Source organism: Emydura macquarii, unplaced genomic scaffold (genome assembly GCF_026122565.2).
Source record: "Emydura macquarii macquarii isolate MOO-44397 ecotype Brisbane River unplaced genomic scaffold, CSIRO-AGI_Emac_v2 contig_2897, whole genome shotgun sequence".
Classification (NCBI taxonomy): Eukaryota; Metazoa; Chordata; order Testudines; family Chelidae; genus Emydura; species Emydura macquarii.
In genome coordinates, this window is record NW_027133034.1 from 37,145,831 (window position 1) to 37,170,847 (window position 25,017).

The following is a 25,017-nucleotide window of genomic DNA, read 5'->3' on the forward strand; positions in this document are numbered from 1 at the left end:
ATCTGAAATAACTGTTCTGTAGGTTATGGTCTTTCCACACAGGCAGAGAGCTTTCTCTTCACGTCTGTCTGAAGAGAGAGTCAAACAGAGAATCTCATCTCTTAATTAGAAAGAAAAATACTCAAACACATCTCATCACTGGAAAGCTAATGATCCACAGCTGCTAGTCTGAAAGGGCAGGCTTTTTTTTTCCTGAACAGTAGGAAGTGTTAATCATTTTGGATGAGATTTCTTTTTAAAATATTATAGTTTGCAAAAGAATAGGATATTCAATATTCCAACTTAAATTATTTTTTGAAGTGTGGTACACCAGGGATAATATCACGTGTCTCACTGAATAATCATTTGATGCATATATCTCTCACTAAGGGTATCAACTGATGTGATGTTGTAAATGACCAGTTCATGCCTGTGACTCTTGAAATCCTTGTCTCCCGGGGAAAAGGAGGGAAAAAAAATCCTCCTCTGTAGTCTCCTATGTAGGAAATAGCTGCTATATTAAACTGTAACCTTTGGGACACCCACTCCTCCCTTAAAATAGCTGGCTTGTTTCAGTAGTGATGAAGATTTATTTTTAAGCTTGAGAGGACTCATTTCTTTAAAAGAGATCATAGCAGATACAGTCCATGTTCAGTTGGATGTTTTACAGGTATGGGTAGGGCCCAGTGACCTTTCATTCTTCTTCCTTCTCTTTTCTGGCTGTTTCTTTTTTATATTATCTATACTTGTTTAATGGAGGTATATGTAGTTTCCCTTCCCCTTCAGGGATGAAATGAAATTAAAGGAATAGATTCACACACCAGAGTTTTTTTTTTTTTTAAATAGATATAAGATCCTTTGTCTATGGGAACTGAAAAATCTCTGTTTTTTTTTCACCATTGTGCACCACATAATTTTGGGTTGATCATGTAAAGGCTCTTACTGGTATTGGGAGTTTCTAGTTTGTTATATCTCATTTATTGTGCATTTTTCTGCTGGGGGAGACAGTGAGACAGTTTGAGCTACAGTGTCATCACTGTGCTGATTTCCCATAGCTATTCATTTCATTTTCATAGCAAGTGTAGTGTCCTTGCTTTACTAGTGCCTGACTGAGACAGGTGCTTGACTGAGAAAATTGGTTGAAGCTCAGCCCAGACAAGATGGAAATAATGCTGGTGGGTCAGGAAAATCATCTAAAGGAGATGGCAGGTTTATAACTACTCTTTCTATTCATGGTAATTGTCTGTGTATCGTTAAAAGTTTCCAGCCTAAAAGTCCTTTGTTTTCATGTATGGATTCAGAGCTTGCAGCAGGAACCAATAATGTTTTCTTCCATGTGCATCAAGTTAGGAGTTTACACCCTTTCCCCTTGGATGTGGACTTTGCTATAGTTAACTGTGTCTGTCTTCTGACCAGATTGCATTATTACAGTGAACTCTCTTTGAGACTACTCATGAAGACTCGGAGCACATTACACTTGTATTCCATAGACGGCACTGCTCACCAATTTGTTTCTGGGTACAGTTCAGGGTGTTGCTTTTATTCTACAAAGCTGTATACAGTTGAGTCTTTCTTTAGAGATTGCTTCTCTCCATCTAAAGGCCACCAGATTCAAAATTAAGGCTAGGAAGATCCACAGGGAGGGGCAGTTCACAACAGGCACTCTCTGGAATTTATTTTGCCAGAGTTTGCTTCCAGAGCTCTCATCAAAGCCTACCTATTCACCTAAGCCTTTTCTGAGCGAATAGAGGTGAGTTTCTTTTCTGAGCTGGAGATTCCTGTTTTAAGCTGACTTGTGTTGATTTTGCTAAATAACATTCCTGTAAATATTCCTCTCAAAGTGTATGTTAGTAAATCCCTAGAAGAATTCTCTCATAAGTGATTCTTACAGATCTCTGGAGTTCTCTTAAACCTTGTGTCTTACTCAACACTACTTCTAGTGGATTTCCTTTTAAACTAAACAACCTGAACAACATACGGATTTCCCAAATGCAATTATAAGTATACTGTAGTCTCACAAAACCATTCATACACAGCCCATTTGGTGGCAGTAGGAAGAAAGAAGGCATTAGTTTATCTGGTACTGTGGATTTCTTAATGTAGGACTTTACACTGGTATTTGCATTAGTGTTTTATGATAGGATGTTACATTTTGGCTCTATTAAACATAAATCCTCAATTTAAGGGATTATTAAAATCCCTTTTTAGTTCTTGATCAAACCAAAATGTACCAAAAGTATAGAGATGAACAAAATGAGCCATTTTTTAGTTTGAGTCTAGTGGCTATGTTTTGGTTTGGGTTTGCCATAGTTCTGAAACACTGCACTTGATTAATTTTAGAAAGTTGTAGAAATGTAAGGAAGTGCCAGGCTTGAACTATAGTATTTGGAAGAAAAGCATGTAGTGTTACCAATACATGATGGCTGAAAAATGCTATTATGGGAAGAGAAAAATCTCAACAAACAGGTGTCATCTTGTTCACCTTTTCTTTAGAATTTTAAGTTGAAAACTGTGCCCCAAAAAGACACTGTTAATAAACCCTGGAATTTTTTTTAAGTTAAACAAAATATTTAATAAAATATTTCTGATATGTAAAGCATTATTATTGCTGTTTGTTCAGATGTTTTCACATTTGTGGAATGATTTATTTTTTTCTTTGTATACATTTAGTTTGATGCTTTATTTCAAGTTTATGTCATTGCTGATTTTCAGAGGTGTAGCAGCTTTCAAACTTGTGGTTTTGTTGTACATTCAGCCACATCCTTAACCAATCATTCCTGGTGTCTGTTCAGAGAGAGATTGTTTTATTTAGATTTTTTAATGTACTGCTCATTCCTGTGCATAAATTTAGAGTTAAATCATTTATTTCTCTTCTATCTTCTAGCTTTTTCTTTTTGTGATTTGGAACTTTGAGCTCTACATGATACCGCTTGCTTTGTTGTTACTGTTGGCATGGAACTACTTTTTGATCCTATCAGGGAAAGATAACAGGCAACATGATACAGTAAGTATTTACTTCTTTAAGCACATACTTGTACTTATTTTTTTAACTTACACTAAGACAAGATTTTAAAACTGAGTTTGTTTCAAAAACTGAATTTCTCTACTTAAATACAACGTGCTTTCAAAAACATTTCAATTCATGATACTTGATGGACAGTTCTTCCTAGCCACAATTGAACTTTTATTCCAGCAGTTCCATAAATATCTCTACTTTTGTTGAAACTAATTTTAAAAATGCATTAGAGCTTGCTCTGCCTTCAAAGCTGGTGTGTGTGTGTGTGTGTGTGTGTGTGTGTTTGTTTATTTTACTGGTTAGGAAAGGGCAAAGAAATCTTTTGAAAACTGTTCTGTGTGAAAGTTTATGAAAACTACAGTCTGACAATTTTTTAGTGACTGAAAATAAAAGAAGTGCTGGCTCTTCCAAAATTGTTGACATCTAAAATTATTGCGTTTTTTAGCTATACTTACAGTATGTTTTATTCCTCAATAGCATATACCACTCAATGAGCTTCTCATGCACTTTTCTCCTAATTTCTCTTTAGCTTAATCCCAGGAATTCAGAACACTCAAATATTTGACATAAAAAGCTACATATTTGTATTTTCATATATTGGTAATAAACAGTATGTGCCAGATTTTCAAAAATGTGCCTACAGAAGCATATATGATACTGTTTGCTTGATTTAGGTGTACAAATCTTCCACTATGCACACAGTTTAGGGATTTTGCATATAAATATTAATTTTGCCTTAAAAATTGATATAAGTATCCAGTTTTGATGTCCCAAAAGCAGTGTATAACTCTGCAGCTGCAATTACTAGTGAAAAACAAAGTTTGCAGATCTCTGATCCTGCCACTGGGCCATACATCTATAGCGCTGGGATCATCTAAAGATTTTGGAGGGATGGTGGCAAAATTAACTAATCCCAAAGGCTGTTGAATTGATGAAAAATGTTGAAGACATGTAAATGAAACAAAACTTTTCTTAAATGCTAATCACTCTTTAGCATACGAGCTAAAATAGGCTTTAAACACTTTACACCTTGAAGATGCCACAATAAACTGAAAACCCTTATGAAAGAAAAAGCTTAAATTTGCCTAAGCTATTCAGTTCCACTAAAAACACCACGCTCACATGAAATTTTTCCCTGAGCTATCCAGCCATCCAAATAAAATAATGAAAATATTGATATCCCAGCTGTTGAAGACACTCCATGCTGCTCTGCAAAATACTCAGCTTGCTAACTTGAATCTGCAAACAAAACTCAATATAGTTCTTGTTGACTCTCTAATATTAGGGACGAACAACTGAGCTTCTGTAGTTTATCAAGAGGAAGATGGGACATCATCCTTAATGAATTGAGCTTGATGACCCAAAAATGTAATTGTGTTAGCACCGCTCTTCTACTAAGAATTAGTCTTGTCAAATGCCTTTCAAGGTATATCACAGATCTTTACATGTGGTGATCTTTGCTGATCTCACTAACACGTATAATGTGGAAATTTGAAAAAGTATTATCAAGGCTAATTCTGCCTTCTAAATTACTACCTCATAAAAAAATTATCTGAATTATCTGAAGCAGTGTGGTCTACAGGATAGAGAATGTTCTGGAAATCAGAAGATCCAGGTTCTATTTTTGGCTCTCCCAGTGACTTGTTGTGTACCCACAGTCAAGTCTCTCAGTATTTATCTGTAGATTAAGAATATCACCCACCTTTGTCAATTGCTTTGAGATTGTCAAACTAAAGGATCTGTAAATTGTACAAGCAAAGTATAATTATTAATGTTTTTAATACTAATGTTCAACTCACAGCACATGAGATGATACTCATTAATAAAGAACTGTTCTTTAAACTTGTCTAATATGAATAAAAAATAATTGGACACATTGGGAACCTTGAAAAATAGCTTCTGAGGAGTTCTTTGCCATTTTAATACCCCTCCTACATACCAATCTCAATTGTCTAATCAATTGAAGCATAAGACACTGTACTCTACTGAAGAGCAATGAAATAATTCGCTGAGTAGCTATCTGGATATGACAGATGAACCAACCTTAAGTCATCCTTGTTAGAATATTTTTTGCAGACAAGGAATTATTTTCTCTGCCCTCACAGGGGCCAACAACTTGTAGCAGGTTGGCTCTTATTTTGTTGTGACATAATCCTTTTTTCTCTTGTCACATGAGCTGAAGAATTTTATTACAACACAAATTACACCCAGATCATTTGTGTGTGAATTTGGTTTACCTGCCACTTAGTCTGGCATTTGATAAGTCCTGACTTGGATCAAAAGTAAAATGAGTTTGGGAGGTCAAATTCTAGTTCCTACATCATTCTTTGGCATATGGTACTGGTCAGTCTCTGTTCAAAAGACCCATGAATTAGTAAATACAAACACTGCAAATCTGGTGTGGACTAAAATGCCACTGGACTAGGCAGGCTAATTATTTCCCATTATATATGGATAATGACTTGATTCCATTTCATGCACTGTGGCAAACAGCTGGCTCTGCTGCTGTGGGTCCTGTGCTTTTTCCTTTTGTGGTGGATCAGGATGCTTCCTGTTACCCTCATTTCTGGGCATTGGCCACCCCAGTAGAGCCGTGTGAGGGAGAGGAAGTGGGAAGGGGCCCAGGCCTGCCCTCTAGTCTGGGCTCCTGTTCAGGGGCCTATGAATAGCAGCTATGCGCTGCTGACAGTGCTGAGGCAGCAATTCTTTCCCCTGGGCTACGTTCCCCTCTGCCCGTCAGCTTCTGGGGTTCCCTATCCCCTCTCTTCCTGGGCAGGGTCTCTACCGATCCTCCTGCCCAGGGGAGTCACTCAGTCTTGTTTCCCTTTTTTTGGCAGGGTCCTTTTCCCTCAGGCCTCTGTATCTTTGAGCTGGGGGTAGGGAGCCTCCCTTTAAGTGTTACTTCACCTGGTTCCCTGGTCCTTCCGTCAGTCACAGCACTCCTCCAACACTCCCACCAGCTCTCCTTACTCCCACCCTCTGCCTGACTGGAGCGGGGGGGGAGAGGGGGTGTTTCAGGTCCCTGGCATGACCTAAATTGGCTTCAGGTGCTCTAATTAATCTGTAGTCACCTCGCCTCAGTCCACAGGGAAGAAGGCTCTGATCATTCTGGGGCTTATATATCTCCCTTCTATTGCTTTCTGGCTGCCCTCTGACCCTGCTGTATCACAGCACACATACACAACTTCATCTGTGTGGTTGCTGGTTCACTTGAGGGCGCTCCCTGTCAGTGTCTCTAACTCTACACCCTACTTCCCCCAACACATTGTTTGATTACTTTCCTATCACATGGTAGTGGAAGTATCACAGAGTTGCTATATTCCACCATTGAAGAAGGAACTTTTCTCTCAATGGTCCAAAGAAGACAACAAAGGATCCCAGAGTAAAGTTGGCAGCAGGAGAAGTAGCCTGCTAGAAATTGGAAGAGGAGCCCGTATAATAGGTGTCATGGGGTATGTCCACCCCATCCCTCTGTGGGTCGGGTTGGGGAGTGTGGTGGCCCTGTGGTTAGAACTCTCCTGAATGTCCTTAACTTCAAGACAGTGTGGCCCAATGGCCAGCATCTGCCTTACTTCTGAGGCATGAGTTTGGAGTATAAACTCACTCATGAAATCCGGGTGAATGAGAATTAGTTCCTGGACTAAGCACTGCTTCAGGATCTTGAAGACCTCTTCGCATTTGTCGGACAACCACACTCACCAAGGCTGTGAACTCTTGGTCAGGTCAGAGAGTTATAGTCACAAAGCTGGGCATTAAATGCTTATAGTACTCGGGCAGGCCCAGAATTTGGTGCACCTGCTTCCTTGTCATTGGTACTGGGGTATTAGAAAGGACATGCACCTTATCAATCAGGAACTGTAACTTTCCCCCTCCCACAGTGTACCCGAGGTAGGTCACCTCCTCTTTCCTAAGTTGGCATTTAGCAGGGTTAGCCATCTAGCCGTCATCCTGGAGAGCCTCAAACACCCAGGTGTGGTGCCTGAGGTGTTCTTCCCACTTGTCACTGTATACCATGATGTTATCTATAAAGTACTACGTACCAGTCATGAGGCTGCAACATCCTGTTCATCAACCTCTGGAAGGTGGCAGCCAACCCGTGTAGTCCAGAGGTCATTGTTACAAACTGAAAGAGGCCATAAGGTGTGGGAAAGGCAGTCTTCGCTCAGGAGTTTGGCATCAGAGGTATATGCCAATACCCTTTCATTAGGTCGAAGGTTGACAGGAATCTGCGTCCCCGCAGCCATTCTAGGAGTTCTACGATGCGTGGCATCAGGTACGTATCGAAACAGGAGATAGCATTGACCAATGCAAAATTGGATGGCCCTGTCTGGTTTTGGGACCAAAATGATCAGGCTCTGCCATTCGCTTTGCAACTCTTCTACCACCCCCATTTTGAGCATCACTTCCAATCCCTGGTGGACAGCTGCCCACATCATCCGAGGGAGGGGCCCGTGATCGTCCCTCACTTTCTTCCCCGTGGACAATGCATTGTTGTGGCTTATGATGGTAGACCTCCATGGGTGCGCTGACAGAACATTCAGAAAGTCCTGTACAAGTCACTGTAACTGCTTTCGCTGTGCGGAGCATCTCAAGCGGCTTTTCTTCTCGCATCTCAAGTGGCTTTTGTTCCTGGGATTCCCCCACTAAAGGTCCTGTCTTTGGTTCCTGGGGTGTGGGTGGTATGAACATACCTTCCCTGGTCTTCCAGCGTGTCAGTAAGTTCACATGATATGTGTGTTCTTCCTTCCATTCATTTAGTGACTGGATTTCATAGTCTACTGGTCCTACGTGGTGGGATACCTCAAAGAGGCCCTGCCACTTACCCTCCGCAGAGTCGAAGCTCCTAGATAACAGTAGAAGGACCCGGTCTCCTGGCTCAAAGCTCTGTACCTTTAGTGCTCTAATTATATTGTTGCTCTTGGGTTTGCTGGGCTTGTACCAGATTCTCCTGCGTGAAGACCCCAAGGCCCGGAGATGCTCCCAGAGTCGCAACACATACTGGGTGGTCCTCAGGACTCACGTTTCTTGAGCCTTCCAATCCTCCCCAAAGGAGGTCTAAGATACCTCGGGGCTGTCTTCCATAAAGAAGCTCGAATGGAGAGAACCCCATGGAGGCTTGGGGCACCTCTCGTATAGTAAACAACAGAGTGGGTAGCAGCGAATCCCAGTGTCGGGGATTGTCCTCCACAAATTTGCCCAACATTGACTTCAGAGTCCTGTTGAAACATTTGACTAACCCGTCTGTTTGGGGATGGTAAACCAAAGTCCTTAGGATCCGAATATTCAGGAGGCGGCATAGCTCAGCTGTCAACTTGGAGGACATGTTGGTGCCTTGTTAGTCAGGATTTCCTTGGATATCTCCACCCTTGTGAAAATCTTCACCAGTTCCATGGCAATGTTTGGGTGGTAGCTGTACACAAGGGGACAGCTTCAAGTGCTTCAAATGGCATGCGCAATATTGGGAGGGGTATGAGAAGGGCTCTGAGGACCCTCTTGGGTCCAACCTGCTGGCATTCAGGGCAGGAGGTGCAATAGTTCCTTAACCCTTGATTTATGCTGGGCCAGAAGAAGCAGCAGGCTATCCTCTGGAGAGTCTTCTCCCTACCGAGATGAGTGGCTCAGAGGGTGAGATGGCCCTTCCTGTCAGCCTCGGGATTGGCTGAGTAGTTCCTTCCTCATTAGTCCTGCTCCCCTCCCATGCCCAGGGGCCATCAGTCATAGTCGCGGAGGATCTCCTGGAATGCTGGTCAGTCCCGCCCCAATACCATGGCTTGCCTGATTGTTCTTGACCTTAAGACAGTGTGGACCAATGGCCAGAGTCAATATGGCAGCCCTGGGGATCAGGGTCATTTGGCCCAATGGCCAGAGTCAATATGATAGCCCTGAGGATCAGGGCTGTGTGGCCCAGTGGTCACAGTCAAGGGGGATGCCACGAGGGGGGTGAAAGCAGGAGTAGGGGCACCAGGCCTTTCCCTACTCCACCGGGTCTCCACCCTGGCAGTGGCAAGGTTGCTTGCCAATGAGTCATTGGGGAATCCGGCTGCAGTACACTGACTCTTCCTGGAGGTCATGGCTACCCCCCGCTTCCCTCCCAGCTGCTTTCTATTCTATCTCCTGACATGGTGGTCTGCAGTTGTCGGGGCCTTCTGACTCCGGTCGGGTGTCTGGACACACAGGGTATCCTGCCTGGTTCTCCGGGTTTCTGGCAGCCTTGAACAGGAGTTCCGCTGCTCACAGTGAGTGGCTAACCCTTTCTGGGCTAGTGCGAGGTACATTCATCCCATCACATGGGAAAGCAGTGTGAAGGGCATTGTCACTTTGTGGGCCTGGATAAGTAGTTGGCCACTGTCAGCATGCAGATACTTAGTGGCCAAAGGCCCACTTTCTTCATAGATTCTCTGAGCAGCACGCTTATCCCCTGTCCGGCTGCTCTGTGGTGGCTACCCTATGTTTATGCCCTACCAGCAGCTCATGTTGCCCCAGGGTCACCCTAGCAGACTGATGTCTTTCTGTTTGCCCCCATTGGTCTCCACTGGCTGTGTCACCAACACCTGTACCAGCTTTGGTTAGGCTTGTCTTCCATGATGGCACTTACTGGGTCAAGGAACCCTGTATAACAGTAACTTTTAGTCTCTGTGAGTCAGTATCAGGAAATAAACCAAAGGAAATGCAGTACCTCCACCTGCTACATGGCTGGCAAAGACAAGTCAAAACCAAGTGCTCTTAACTTAAAGCTTTACTTTATTGGTCTTCAGCAATTCCCATTAGAATGCTTTTACTAGAAGTCTCCACTTATTGGTTTTAAGCACATACAAATACTATAAGTATTAGAGTACCTCACACTGATAGTCACCACACAAGTCTCTGAGGCAGTCTTCGGGTGATTCAGTCACAGATTTCCAGATGGCTGGTCCTTCCTTCCGTCTGTTCCTGGAGATCTTTTCAATGTGTCCATGAAGCTATCCACCTGACTCTGATTTTCTACCTCCCTCTTATACCCCAAAAGTTAGAGATACGTCAATCAAAAGAATTACATAGCTAATCAAATGGAAACAATTGTCAAACAAAGGTAAAGGTTACAAGGAATGTCAAAAGATGATGCGGTTATGTGGTTTTGAGTAGTTAGTTTAACAGGCATGAACATATTCTGACTGCCTGCTTTTCACCTCTGGACATGAAGAAAAGGGCACGGAGAGTCAGGTTCAAACGGGCACAGAGAGTCTGGTTCACCCCCTCTCCTCCCTTCTGGCTTTGCCTTAGCTGAACTAGGTCACACAAGAGAAAATCTACTAAATGACTATTCCTAGAAATAAGTAAATAATCAGTAAGCAAAATAATGGATAGTTCATCAGCTGGCAGTGGCTTAGGCACCTGGTGATCTGCTAAAATGCCCCCTTTCTTTACCACTATCCTACCCAACACCTGTGAACACTCTCACCCCCAGAAGCTGCCACCAATATACAGCAAGTGAGACTCCAAAGCAATAATGCATCAGGAGGGGAGAACGACTGGGGAAGGGTAGCCTCCCCCACCCAATGTCAAGGGGACCCATGGCAGTAGCTACGCCTCTTGAACCCGACGAGTAGGGCAGCCAGACTCCTGTGTTTATCCAACGCAGTGGGCTGAGGCTGCAGCAGAGCCTCCAAGGAGCAAGGAACTTTTTTCAAAAGAACACACACTATTGCACCCCTGCAAATTCAGCATGTTAGGTAGCCACCTTTGTGGCCTACAGCTAAGGTTAGCCCTATCACTGTAAAGCTTCTGCAGATTTTCCCATGTTTTTAAACAATCCTGTTTAGCTATTGTTCAGCAGTCTTTAACAGTACACTTACATTTTTGCACTTTTTTGTCCGCATAAAGAAGAACGACTATGAAATAAGTTCTAGATCCAGTCAAATCATGCACTTCACCATTTTCCAGGTCTCCTGCTTGGAGGAGATTTTGTCCAGCTGATTCACTTGAATTAATAAAAATGAAAGGTGTAGACTTTTGTACATTATCTTTAGGTATCTTCTAAATGTGACTGTTTCCTTTTGCTAAGGCTGTGGTCTGAGCACTAGTGCTACTAGGGTCACACAGCAATACATCTGATCCAAACTAAGTAAACTTTTTACATCATGTCATTTGACCATTGTAAAGACTCACAGAATTGCTTTCTTATAACACTGACTGTGGAACTTTAGTAGAATAAGTAAAATAGTATTGTCCTAGTGCTTTTCTTCTCTCTTTCACTGCAAAGGTTTTGCCTGAAACCCTCTCTAGCTGACTCCTCCTTGTCTTCTTGCTTAATTTAAAGGAATACTATATATAGCCTCATATTTTCTCCTGTCAGTAACAGTGTCCTTGAATATCTCCCCCACTAAAATAATTTCTTTTTAACTTTAATAATTTTTCTCCTAGAACTTCTTTATAAAAACACACACACACAGAAGATGAAGGCTCATTGTTTCCTGCTGTCCCAGGATTCAACCATATCCATCCTTTAATGTTGCCACCTGGGCTTCTTTTCATTCTGCTTCCATTCCAAAATCTTTGCAACTTAAAAATAACCTGGCAAAAGTATTTCGTCTGTCTTTTGTCCAGTCTTTCTGGGTTTCTAAGAGTGTTATCTATTTCTGGTACACTTGCTACCTCACTGCCTGCCCCTCTTTGTCAGCTGCAATGAATGTATATTGTTGGAAGCAGCACTTCCTGTCAGTCACTCACTGATAGGAAGTGCTGCCTCTACATGGGACCAGCTCAACAGTAGTTAATATCTAGTGTAATGTTAGGTATTTTGTTATGCTTATTGCCACCAGGTGGCCAATATGAGAATAGCTATTTATTGTTGTTAAGCCCTCAGGCTGTACTGAGCATGCTTCAAGAGGTTGCATTGTGGATGTGTGTTAGGAAGTGTTTCCAAGATGTAGTCTGATCAGTTTTCTACATGCAACTGTACAGGAATAAAAATCTCCTCACAGAGCAGCAGGACATGGCAGAATGACAGACCACTTTTGTAATCCCATAAAGGTAAGAGAAATAGAGTTGCCTTCACTGTACAATACTGCTTAGGGTTGCACAGTAACAGCTGTGTAGCATATTCACAAACAATAGCTAGCTATCTCCCAATAGGACACTCTAGTTCTCCTGCACACAGTAAAATGGGAACTGACTCTAATCCTGACATTGGTTGTGCTTGGGACACATGGCATTCAAAACTCAGATCAGTGCAGGAAAGTGCACAAAGATTATCTCGCAAAAAAATTAGTCTTCTCCTATAACTTGCCTCCTTGGTTGCTGACTTCTACAAAAATACAATCAATTCTCAGTTTATACTCTCAACAGCTAAATGTTAATTCCTTTTATGCTACATATATAGTAAAGAAGAAAAGTGAACTACCTTACTCAACCAGACCATGGGACTGGCTCATTTTAATAAATCACAACTGAAACATGAAAACATCAGCTTAATCAAGCATTTAAATTTTATTAAGACTAATTTTTATGAATGCAAATAATCACTGAGGCTGGACAAATTTGTTCTAGATTGCATCAGAAACATAATTTTAATATTTAATGGCCTGATTAATTTAAGTGGGGAATTATCTTTATGAAACAGACTCTTCATAATCTGCGAATAAACGAGAAATGAAAAAATCAACATAAATCTTACATAAATGTTATTTAACTAAATGTTGGTACTATACATATTATGAATACATTATGCACTAATTTAGCAATCACACAGTACACTACATAAAGAATTAGGTTGACTATGCAGCATTTTTCATCTACAATGTAAAGGAATGTATTATTAAAGTAAGCTGTTCATTCCACTATAGTTAAGGAGGCTGTCTAAGCTTCCCTTATAATTCTCTGCCTTCAGGGGGTTTATATTGTATCTCTGTCACAGAAATTCACTTCAGGCTAAAACTTGGCATACAAGGTCTCGGCCCAGTAGCACTTTTTAAAAAACTTCCCCAATCTAAGATTACTTTCAGTTACTGTTGCTTACAGGAGGGGAAACAAATCCCAGAAATGTTCATTTTAGAAAGATTTTTATACTTTTTTTCCTCAAAGGCAGAGTAATTTTTAAAGTGAAATTTTGCCAAACTTTTTTCCTGTGAAGTCTTACACTATTATATAGAAAATGAATTTTAAAAAATGCATAGGCATTCTTTCATATAAAATTTCTTAATGATTTTTTTCATTTGTATGCAGACTTGTGTAACTACTGGATTGCCATAATACTGTAGCAGCTCCAAAATGTATTGTTCAATATTCTATAGTCAATATTCTATAAACTAAGAACAATTTAGCGTTGGAGACAAAAATCCCATTATATAAGGTTATTTTTAAGTATATGGATGCTAATTCACAGACTAGATCTCAGTAATTTTTAAGTTGTTTTCCAAAATTGGCAAGTTTCTCTAAATATGTAACTACCTAAAAGAGTTGTCATAATCGACTGGGCTAATATGACAGTGACATATGTACACTGTGGCTATATACCATAAAATATATGTAACAGGGCAAAAATGCTTTTTTTATATACAGTGAAAAGGGAGTCAGCCCCAACTTTACATATTCTAACTTTTGACACAACTCACAAACTTAATGTTATTTAAAGAAATGTATATATCTGAGAGTGATGTTTTGTCCCACAAGAATCTTAGTGCTAGCTGAAGTCAGATTGAATTTAAGACAAACCATTACATTTTAATTCTGTTGACAAGAAACATAATCTACTTTGTCAATGTTATATATGAACTTCTAGGTGACAAAATATTTTAAAATATTACTGTTTAAAATCATGTTATGTAGTAAATTAATAATTTATATTTAAGCAAATGCTGAATATTTGTTTCTGCGCCACTGGCTTTAAAACATCATAAAGCCAGACAAATCAGATATTTGTCTACATGACAAATGGACAGTACATTCTGAAGCCTTTAGATGGAGACATACTTCAAATAAACACCTAGTATTCTGTTCACAATGTTTTGGGTAAAGATCAGCTAGAACTCTGGAAAGCATTGAGATCCAAATATTTAAAGAAATGCATTGGAAAACCCTTCTACTGATGCCATATTTTATATTAAAATTTATATTAAAACTACATTTGCAACTAAATATTGTGTGCATATTAAGCTGACATCAAGCAAAAGGTTATGTTAGTGTGTAATATTGTGTGTTTTCTGCCCGTCTATTACAGAAAAACTTACTATACTGCAAATAAAAATTCTTTTGTTGATATTACAGGATTGTAAGTAATCAGTGTAATGCATCAAAAGGCATCTGATAGTCACATTAAAGTCATATTTCCTATTAAGAATCAGACTAAATTACAGTATGAGCTCTTCCCAGAATGAGCCAAGGAAATTGTATTCTGCAAGAAGAAATAATTGTATTTTAAGTGTGTCTGTGAAAATCAGGACGTTTTTTAGCCGTAAAGTACTAAAACTTTTCTTTTTAGTCTCTTTTTTTTTGTACTGGAATATATTCAGCCTTACTGGCCAGCTTATCACACCAATTATTATTAAATCTAGTAGTTCAGTTATCTTGTTGACTCCTGTAGATGAAATATTTCAAGGTCAAATCTTTAATGGTATAACTCAAACTCAGAAGCTACCATAAGTTCAGTTGTATTTCAGGTACACTACATAGTTCATTCAAAATCTGTTAGAGAGTTTTATTGTCTTTATAAATATGATTTAAAATAGATGGATATTTTAATTATGCTAGTTCTTTTGAAAAGTTCGTCCTCAACAACCATATGAGAGAAACAGATGTTCTATTGTGAAAATGACCACATAAACACAGTAACAGGCTTATTGACTATGAAAGTCTTCAGTTTGACCTCACGTATTTTGAAAAGGCCTGAACTATCCTGAGTGGTTCTGTGCATCCTTCTCAATCCATACACATTCAATAATTTTATATTACATTTACATAAGTATTGTAAGTCCCCTGACACACAAAGACATGTGGTGCTAAGTTTATGTGGAGACAAAATGATCCAAATGAATGCCAAACTGTGCTGAACAATACAACTCTAACCATTCCTAAGGTGGAAATGTTCATGTGGAACCCAATCTTGGTTTTTTTTTATTTCAATGGGAGCTGGAGCAGACTCCTGGCTTGTGATACCTTATGTCAAAATATTAGTGTCTGCTAGCATTTGGACATTTTAACAACATAAATTAGAATATTACATGTTTTTCATTTGAAACTTTGGGAAACAATCAACTGTTTTAAAGCCCAATCCATTGAGGTGCTGAGCAACTCAGGAGAAGTGCTGAAACTTTAACTACCAGTTCAGGGCACCTATTCTTTTTTAGGAATTGCTGAGGACTTCACAGAATTGGGCCTTTAAATTATATTAAGATTTCAGACATTAAACTCATCTGGATGACTGTGGTTTCACTTCTTCCTTTTGAATTCTCTTACATTACATATTAGAGTAAAAAGTACCATGGTACTGCTCACTTGGAAATGTATCAAAATATCCCTTTAACCATGCATTTGTTTCCATTGGAATAGGTATAGAAAAGTTGGTGATAGAAGAATACGCTTAATTACTGTGTATTTGCAGTGATTATGTCATTGTAACATTTGTTCTAGAAACTGCAGGAGTGTTCTAAAGAAAGAAATAATTTTGTTATATATATGAGCAGTTAATATGCTTTCTTTGTACAAACATTTGTAATTTCAGAAGATATTTTAAAGGATTTTTGCAATTGTTGTTATTCTTCACTCTTATTCTGACCTAAGATGGTTGTAAATAACTAGAATCTGACTGTACTACTATTTTATTGATGTTGCTATATTAGAGGTTACATTGAATTGTCCAGCTCCTCCCAAACCCCATCTTTTAATGAATTGTTAATAAATAGTTGATTTTTTTTTACTCTAGAAGAGGAATAAAGTAAAAGACTTACTTAATTGCCAACTGAATTCTAAGAGTGCATGCTAGTCCAGCTTTCTTCTCTTGCAAAGCTTGAAAAGGGTAGTGAAGCTTCTTCTATACATTTCTGAATGTAACTAAGATTAAATATATAAAGTAACTGCTGTTACAAACTGAGTGCTTCAGCAACACAGTGTGAATTACGCAGCATTTGCAGACAGAATTCTGTTACATTGCAGAAAGTGGGAATGGGCAGGAGTGATCTCCTACTATTTATTACGTACAAATTATTCTGTGTGCTTTTTCTGTAAATTATTTACTGCTCAAAACTATTTAGTACAGGAAGGGCCTTGTTTTGCAACATTTTGGCCATAAAGTAGCTGACATTCTATATTTGAGGCCATCTACGTGTGTTTTTTAAAATGTCATCTGTATTAGTCTTACATTCAAGGAACAGTACCAAGAATCAGGTTCTTTCAAGACCTTCTACCAGTATGTGGCATATAAGTCTGTGACAAGTGACATTACAGAAGGTCATGTCACTTTTAACTGCTTGCATTAGATCTTTCTGATTTCCCCAGTGCCCTTCCTTTGTTTGATTAATACTACTTGATTTCAAGCAAGGTATTGGAAAGCATAATTTAGAGAGTATTCTAGAGCTGATCTGAGATTTTCTTCTTAAAACTTTTTATAGAATAACTATAATATTTTGTTTAACTTTTATATGCTTTTCCCCTTAATATCATTTTTCCCTTTAATATTTTTCTCATATTGTTATAGATGTCTGGATTACTGTGCTGTGTTGCTAAAGATCAAAGTAGCACATATAAGGTTTATTTGAAAAGCAGTCAACTAGAGTCAAAGAAAAAAAAAATCCTTTTTCTTACTCTTGGTTTGATCCTAGGTATAGTGTTAAACTCAAAAGCTGGAATTTATTGAATTTGCATTTGCAGTAATAATTTTAAATATATTTTTTTTAAAAAAAGACTTCAACTTGCTGATTCTTTATATATCACACAGTTATAAGGATTCTGCTTTCATTGTTTCAGTTTTGGATAGCAACCAGTCTTAAGAAAGTCCAGGGTCTGAATTACACCTGATTCATTGTATCATTGTAGTGGTGTGCTTTCACTCTGCATCTTTTTTTTTCTAACTCCGCTTTCAAAGTTTCATGATGAATGAAGACATGGATCCTTAGTTTAATTGATGTGACTAATACAGAACAAGAATATGGGATGGAATAACATAGAGGGGGAAAATTGTCTTTTAGTTAAAGAACAGGAGTTGGGAACTGAAGATTCTTGACTCTGTCACCGACTGCCTGTATGACTTTGAGCAAGTCAAACTTAGCTGTAAAAATAAGAAAATAATACTCTATAGGTCACACTGCAGTGTTGTGAGGTTTAGTTTATTCAGGTTTGTAATGCCCTTTTAGATCCTTGGATGAAAAACACAGTACAAGTGTGAAATATCATTATTATCCTGATCAATTAGAATAAGAGTGTTGTCCTTAAAGTGATCTAAACAGAATGTCATTATTTGCAATAAGACAGCTAAGGTGGTATCATCATTTCCATTGTGAACCCTGATTTTTAGAGGTTTCCTGTTCAATTTACATGTCTCCATGCAATCTAGGGCACTGATTTAATTAAAACTGCTTTTATATCATATTGTTAGTTACACTAGTGGAACTTTGCATGAAATTAGTCACTGAGGTTGAAAGCAGGTGTGACAGGGTAGTGGGCAGTTGGTTTGCCAAAAGGCATCAACACTTGCCAAACCACAGGTTTCAAGACCGTTCCAATGGTAGAAAGCCGTTTTTATTAAGGATTAGCTTCATTTTTCAGAACTTAGCCGTTAGGGATGGAATTCACTCAGCTGTAGAGGTCCTGCACAAGGCCCTCCACACCTCATTATGCCCCATGGTGGGATTGTAGGAGGATGGGGGATACAAATGAAGCGGCCTTGCATAATTTCTCAGGGAGTGTTCTCCACATCTGCCTGTTTGGGGCCACTATGGTCAGCACCCATATTGTGAGCCACAGCAGCTATACTTACCTGAGGCCAATGGCTGAAAAAGGAAAACTGAGATTCTCACCCCCAGTTCAACCTGCTTTATGCTGTATCAAAGAGCCACAGTGGTGTAAAGGGGCCCAAAAAGTCCTGTAACTAGCCAGGGGAGGATTCTGCGAGGACAGGAACCGAAGAAAGACTGCCTCTTGCACATCCTCTCTCAAGCCCTAGTGTAGGGGGTGTGCCAGGAACGGGGCCATAGGATGCAGTACTGTAGCCCTTAGGGCGACTTTACGGAGGCAGCTGTAACTTAGATAACCCTGGAAGCTAAGTCTGCTACACTGGGGGCCCTCCAGCCCCAGAACAGCCTGGGACCATGAAGGCGTTACCCGCCTCCTTCTCTCTCTCTCTCTCTCTCCTTCTTTGCCCATTCACCACTGAGTTTCAAGTTCTTTGCTGAACTTCTGAGATGTGCAGCACAGAATTTCACTTTGAGTGGTTAGGGTCAGTGGTCCACCAAATAAAATAGCAGCCATGGATGGACTGTCTCAGCCCTGAGACCTGGCCACTTGTTGGAAGGGGTGAATTCCATTCACAACCCCTGCAGAGTTCCTGCACTGACACTTATTGTGTTTGGGCTTTCTTCAGAATGGGATAAATGTCATCTTTAATGGCCATTCTCAGTAAATGTTCACATTTATCTCCAAGGAGTCATTCTGCTCTTACAAGTATTAAAGGGTAATAAGGGTTCTATAAGTGCTTTCAAACACATATTTAAGCAATAAACTTAGATAATAAGCATTTGTTTCAGAGGCTGGATTTCATTTTTTAAAGGGAATTACAAAAATCCCTTAATAGGTTAAATAACATTTCAAATTACAATGGGAACTAGTAAATAGCCAACAACACAGAGTTGAGGCTGACAGACTGTCCTTAATGGGATTTTTTGTTTGTTTGTTCCCCCCTACTCCTGGGGTATGGCTTTTTGGTTGCTTTTCCACAGTGATGTAATTTAATTTCCTTAGTTTTGTCAGTTTGTATCACAGCTTTACATCTTAAATGTAATTTTCATACATATAATATGGGACATCTGCAAACCCCCAAAGACCACACTTCATTTCTGGCCTGATACTGGAGCTACCTGGATTTTGTTCCCAGCTCTACCAAGGACCTGCTGTGTGACCTAGGGCAAGTAGTTTTACCTCTCTATGCCTCAGTTTCCCTATCTGTAGAGCCCTGTGCGGATACACAAATGTGGATCTGCATCCGCCCCAATCATCTTACCTCCAACCGCTGTCTGCAGTGTAGTGATCCGTACCCACACACCTACAGCGCTGGGGCCCCCAATCAGCTGTTTGGAGGCCATCACTGCTGCAGCCTCTCCTGCTGATCAGCTGTTGGTGGGCCAATCCCCCTCCCCCACTCAGGCAGCTGCCCAACAGCTGATTGATCGGCAGCTGGCAGGGGAGCCCTGGTGGAACAGCTGATTGATTGGTGGCCCGCAGGGGAGTCCCCAAGAGCTGATCCAGGGGACTCCCCTACCAGCTGCCAATCAGCTGTTCAGCAGGGAGCCTAGCCAAACAGCTGATTGGCAGCCCACAGGGGAGTCCCCTGGAACAGCTGATCAGTGGCCAGCCCCCACCGCCATCTCAAAGGTGGGAAGCAGCCTCAAAGGCTTTAGATCCGCATCCATTCCACCTTCCGCAAAAAGTGGATATCCGCATCCACATCTGCAGATATAAAACAGATATCCACAGATTTGCAGGGATCTACCCATCTGTAAAATCAGGATAATATTTACCTTCCTTTAAGTGGATTTGAGATCTCTCTGGCTAGAAAGCACTGTGTGAGTTTATTTTTTAGTAATAACTCACAAGCCGTTAGTTAGTTTAATACTTTGTCAGTGATACTCAGACCTCAGTGAATTAGGAGCCAAATTAGCAATCAGCATTACCCAAAAGAGCTACAATAGTGTGAATTCATTGTTTCATATACTCTAGTACTATATAATCATATTTTAAACAGTATGACAGGAGAAATATTTAGTATATATAATTCTGATAGCAAGATGACTGAGCACGTATTATTTTTATCAACTATAATTGGTTAATAACATAATAAAAGCATTCTGATTGGTTAATAATTAAATCACACAGTATTTTAATATCATATGCTGCAAAGATCCTCAGTCTGAATATCTGTTTTATATCATCTGAAAACTGGGATTCCCAGCTGCTTCCCAGTGGCATAAAACATTGTTTCTACCTCCAGAGCTTCACAAGATAGTGGTCACTAAGATCAGGCCAGAATGATGTGTTTAATGGTCCATTTTCTTGTGATCTACAATATCCAAAAATGAATACCACATACCATGGGGAGGCTGTGGATCTCAGCCATCCAGTGGCATGCACATTTATTTCTAGCCTGGTGGTTCATGAGGTATCAGACACTTGGCTCTGTTACTTATCCCTTGGATTAGTAGTATTTTTTAGTACTCGTCAAGGACTAAATATAGCATGTCTCAGACCTCAGACTAATGTAATTTTAGATCTCTGGATATGACATCTTGCAGATATATTAGTACTGATATTGTAGACAACTGGGAAGGAAAGGACCTCATAGGTCATCTAGCACATCCCTCTGCACTAGTGCAGGATTACTATTCATAGTAAGCCATAAATAGCTTATGCAGTCAATTATTGTTTACTCTTTGGACTAAGTTTCAATAAGAAGTAGTCTAAACATATTATTTAAAATGGCATGTGTAACACATTTAGAACATTCTTGTGTCTTTAAATCAGAGTTGGGGGTGAGGTGGCGATGTATGGCTGCAGTTGGAGTCTGCAAAAGTTATTATGCCTTAAGATATGGTCACTGTCAGAGATCCTTGGTATAGAGGGGAAGTTCATTCACTGCTACACGCCATAAGAGGGTGCAAAGTGAGTTCCCTTTCATGGCCAGCCAACTCCACTCCCTGCAAGAGGTGTGTGCATGGGTGTAAGGTTACAGTTTTGTTCTGCCCGTGCAGGGAGAGTAGAAGGGGTAAGAGGGCTCCTTCTGCCTTCTCTTCCCCTTATATATTCTGCAGCATATGGTCACAATCTGGTGTTTATATTATTAACTTCTTAGGGCAGGAACTTTATCTTAATTTTCTATAAATTATTATTTTTATGGTAATTTATTGACAGAAAATACAGAATTCTCTTGTAAATGTCATGTCTTGGTCAATAATTTACATTACTTTCTGCTTTTAATATGCTTGACATCCAAATTAAGGGCTAGCTTTTAGCCTGTGTTATAGGCTGCTTTGCACCTCTCCAGCACTGCAGGTCAAAATTACAGTCTTGCTTAAATATACTATAGCAACTGAAACTCTGGTGAGTGAATATATGTAGTTTTCTTTAGGTTTGAAGGGAGTCTGTGTCCTCCTGCAGAGCAAAAATATGTTCCTTAAGTAAGTTTTCAATGTGACATCCTTTTTTGTCATGACACTTTATCATATAGAATTATGGTTTTGTAGCTTTCTCCTCTGTAATGATGTATGCTGTCATTTTAGTTAATAACAATTCTCTGTAAAATAGGCCAGAATTTTCATATTTTGTACCTACAGCTCTCTTAACTTTTGTGTGTGTACAAATATAGAGTTAAATTATCTTTTGGTATAAAGGGGCACAGCTCTACTTACTTCCATTTACCCCAGCAGATTATTTGGCCCATAGTTTGGAGGTTTGATCGTGGGGTTATTAGGCAGGAATTTCTGAGTTCTAAGTCTGGCTGTGCCATTGACTCTCCGTGTGCCTTGGGAAAGTCACTCCCTCTCTTGGTGTGTAAAATGGCTATAATATTTACTTACCTCACAACCATACGATGAAGATTAATAATTAATGTGAGTATAGTGCCTTGAACACAAAGCCCTAAGTGGTAGGTATCCTTTTTCTTTTTCTTTTTCTTTCATATCACTCTACCTGTCTATCATCTCTTTAAATGGACAGATATAGGCACACGTAGTACAGTTGCACATAATGAGAGAGAGAGAAGCATGGGCCGTATATTGAATACACTAATAGTACAAAATCACTCTGAGGAAACACTGCTGATGATAATACAGCATGCACCCTAGGTCACTGCTGTGGGCCAGTACCATAAAGAAGCAAGCTAGCATGAATTTATTCTTGAGATTGAAAGCTTCCTAACTCTCCTGATGAATAATGTAAATTAAGTTCAAAATGTTGTATGTTTCTGAGGTTAGTTGTAAATCCAAAATAAGCACTGGTACTGTACTGCATAGCCACCAATAGAGCTGATAAAAAGGATTCCTTAGTTAAAAATATCCTAGAGTGAATTTTGAATTACCTTTTAAATACTTAAATTGTCAAGCTAGCATTTTATACAGGTAGAGATTTTCAGTATCTTATTTTCAGTATTCCCTAATGTAGGTCAATTAAAGTTATAACACTTCCTTAAATTTGAATCTCTAGATCAAATTATTTTCTAGTTGTACATTTTCCTTCTGTGCATTTATATCAAATGTTAATAAAGTTTTCATCTACAAAAGGTTTACTATTGACAGAACAAAACTCTTCCTTTTTAAATTATGACAACTACTACTGTTTCTGTCTGTAGGTAGTGGAGGACATGCTAGAGGACGAGGAAGAAGAGGATGACAGAGATGACAAGGTAATTATCTTTCCTAGCACTTGGGTACCTGGGGATGAGAGAATTTAGACATGACACTGTTTTTACAGACAGTTAAAAAAGGAGTTGAAGTGTTTTAGTCCAGAAAATTGGACAGAGCTGTTTATCATCCTAACAATGCTACTGTATGTTATAGGAAGGGATAGAGGACTATAAATCCTCTCTTTTTGTCCAGAGCTGGGTCAAATATTTTTCTGCCAGGAACAAAAATAATTCAGCTTGTCTGGAACTTGATAGCTCTTGTGAAGATAACTGCAGTGACAACTGTTTTTGAAGGACAAACATTTGTCCTGTCTTGGTATTACAAATAATGCTGTACTTTAGGGGGGAAATGGTGTAAAAATAGTAACTCCACGCTGGTTGAAAATGGGCAATTGCCATCTGTAATTTTCAGTGAATTACTTGGTAGAAGAATGGCTGATATGCTCTGCACTCTGTATGACATTTAAATAATCACAATTCTCGTAGACATCCACTTGATCTGGAGCTGGCATTGTGGCCCAGCAAGCTAGGAGACTGTTGTGGATCTTTTAGTTTTTGAGACTATATGGTTCAATTCCTGGGCTGGTTGGGTTGAGGATTGCAACCACAGTAAATAACAGCTCATTTCCACGTCTTGTTGAGCCAACCTATGGCACTGCTTGGATTGGTTGTCCCCTGGGGAGAGGGAAAAACCAGAGGGAGGAAATTAGAATGACCTTGCACCACTGAAGCAACGGCTAGTGTTGGCAGGACAGCTTTGATGGAGAGACAAGTGCAGTGAAAACAGCCTTGTTGTTGTCTGTGGGATTTTCATACCGAAAAATGGAATGTGAAAGAGAAAAAAATACAGATTATTTTAAAACATCTTTGAATTCAGTACAGACAATACAGACAATTTTGACCTTCACAAATGTCCTCCTACTTCTGTTGTAGTAAAGCAATGAATTCTTTTTTGAAGAGAGGAGGAAAACAGTGTATCTTAATTTATGCCCTTGACCTTTGTTCCTAGTAGAGATGTACAGTTATATACCACTGTAAGAATTCGTATGCTGGCAGCAAGTATTTGAAATGTCAGAAAATTCACTGTGATTAGTTAATCCCCTGAATGATTATTTTTCTGTTAGCTAACCCAAGATTTGAGAGAGACTGATAAAAATTAGTATTTCCCTCATTCTATTTCTAGTTCAAACATTTTAGAATTGACAGAAAGATATTATGTAAAATTCTTCTTTACATGATTTAAATTGTTAGCTACATCATTTCAGAATAATCAAATATTGTAATAACAATCTCCTTTTTTTAATACGTGCTCGTTTTTAATGCTAAATTATATGAGCATACACTTCTGGCAATAAAATATGATTTATTGCAAAGGTCAATCATGTAGGTGTAGAGAGCTTGTATTTTAACTCAACATGCTAGCTTTGAATCATCATTTCTCTTCTGATAAACACTGATCTGCCGTCTGTTTATGGCCATTTCCTTCTGCTTGTTGCTGCTTTATTATTAAAGAAAATATAAGAACTTCCTTCCAATAGTACAGTATACATATTCCTAAAAATTTTAATAACTCTAGTCAGTTTGCAAAATACTTTAATGCTTGTAGTTTGTCAACCTATTTATTTACCATTTAGTTGTGGGGTTTTTTGCGTTATTATTAAACAATCTATAGCCATTTAAAAAAAGCCTTTTACAATCAAAAGTAGATGCCAAACAAAACATATCGGGTTAGAAATAAACACCAAATCTCTGGAGCTGTATCAAATGTAATCTAGTGTTTTAGTTGTCTGAAACTGACACCAGAGTTTTAACACACTTTCAGATATAGTTACCAACATTGTCTGAAGGTGAGTGCTTAAATTACTGTATGAATTCAGTGATAGTCTTCTTTAATACCTAAGAGCTGTATGTTTCTTATATGAAAGGCACGTGGGTTGATTTCTATAAATTCAAAGTCTTGTTTCATTAATATGTAAGTTCTATTTGAACTCTTGTAGTTCAGTATGCTATCATGAAAATCACAGCTTGAATGGAAAAGAAAATGACGTACATAGCATTTTTATAAAAAAAAATGTTCATACTGTACAGTGTATATAGTTATTCTTAGAATGGACGTTTTATTTCAGACACTAAACTATAGAACAGATAACGAAGCATGTTAATTTTTTTTTGTCAATTTTCTTCTTTAAGTTGTGTCATGTACTGCTTGCTGCTGCTGCTGATGATTTTTAACATTGGTGTGTCTGAATTAAAGGAGCACAGTTTTATACTCCTTTTTTAATTAATAGATTCCTAATATTAAAGTATTGTGCATAATGAAATTTTGTGAGAAAACAAATGCACATTTTGCAGTACTAGCAGGTACTGACCTCCAGTTGTCATTACTTCTGTTTTCTCAGATGGTATAATAGTAAAGTCAGGTCAATGGGTCCTCTTATGGGATAAA

The 25,017-nt window shown here is 39.1% G+C and overlaps 1 protein-coding gene across 1 annotated transcript in view; it reads left to right on the top strand.

Moving 5' to 3' along the window:
• MCTP1 (multiple C2 and transmembrane domain containing 1) overlaps positions 1-25,017 on the top strand; it is a 413,595-nt gene that overhangs the window by 341,287 nt on the left and 47,291 nt on the right. The window contains exons 16-17 of the mRNA XM_067568440.1: positions 2,864-2,983; positions 22,518-22,571. Coding sequence (XP_067424541.1) covers positions 2,864-2,983; positions 22,518-22,571 — 174 coding nt within the window. The remainder of the gene's footprint in view (positions 1-2,863; positions 2,984-22,517; positions 22,572-25,017) is intronic.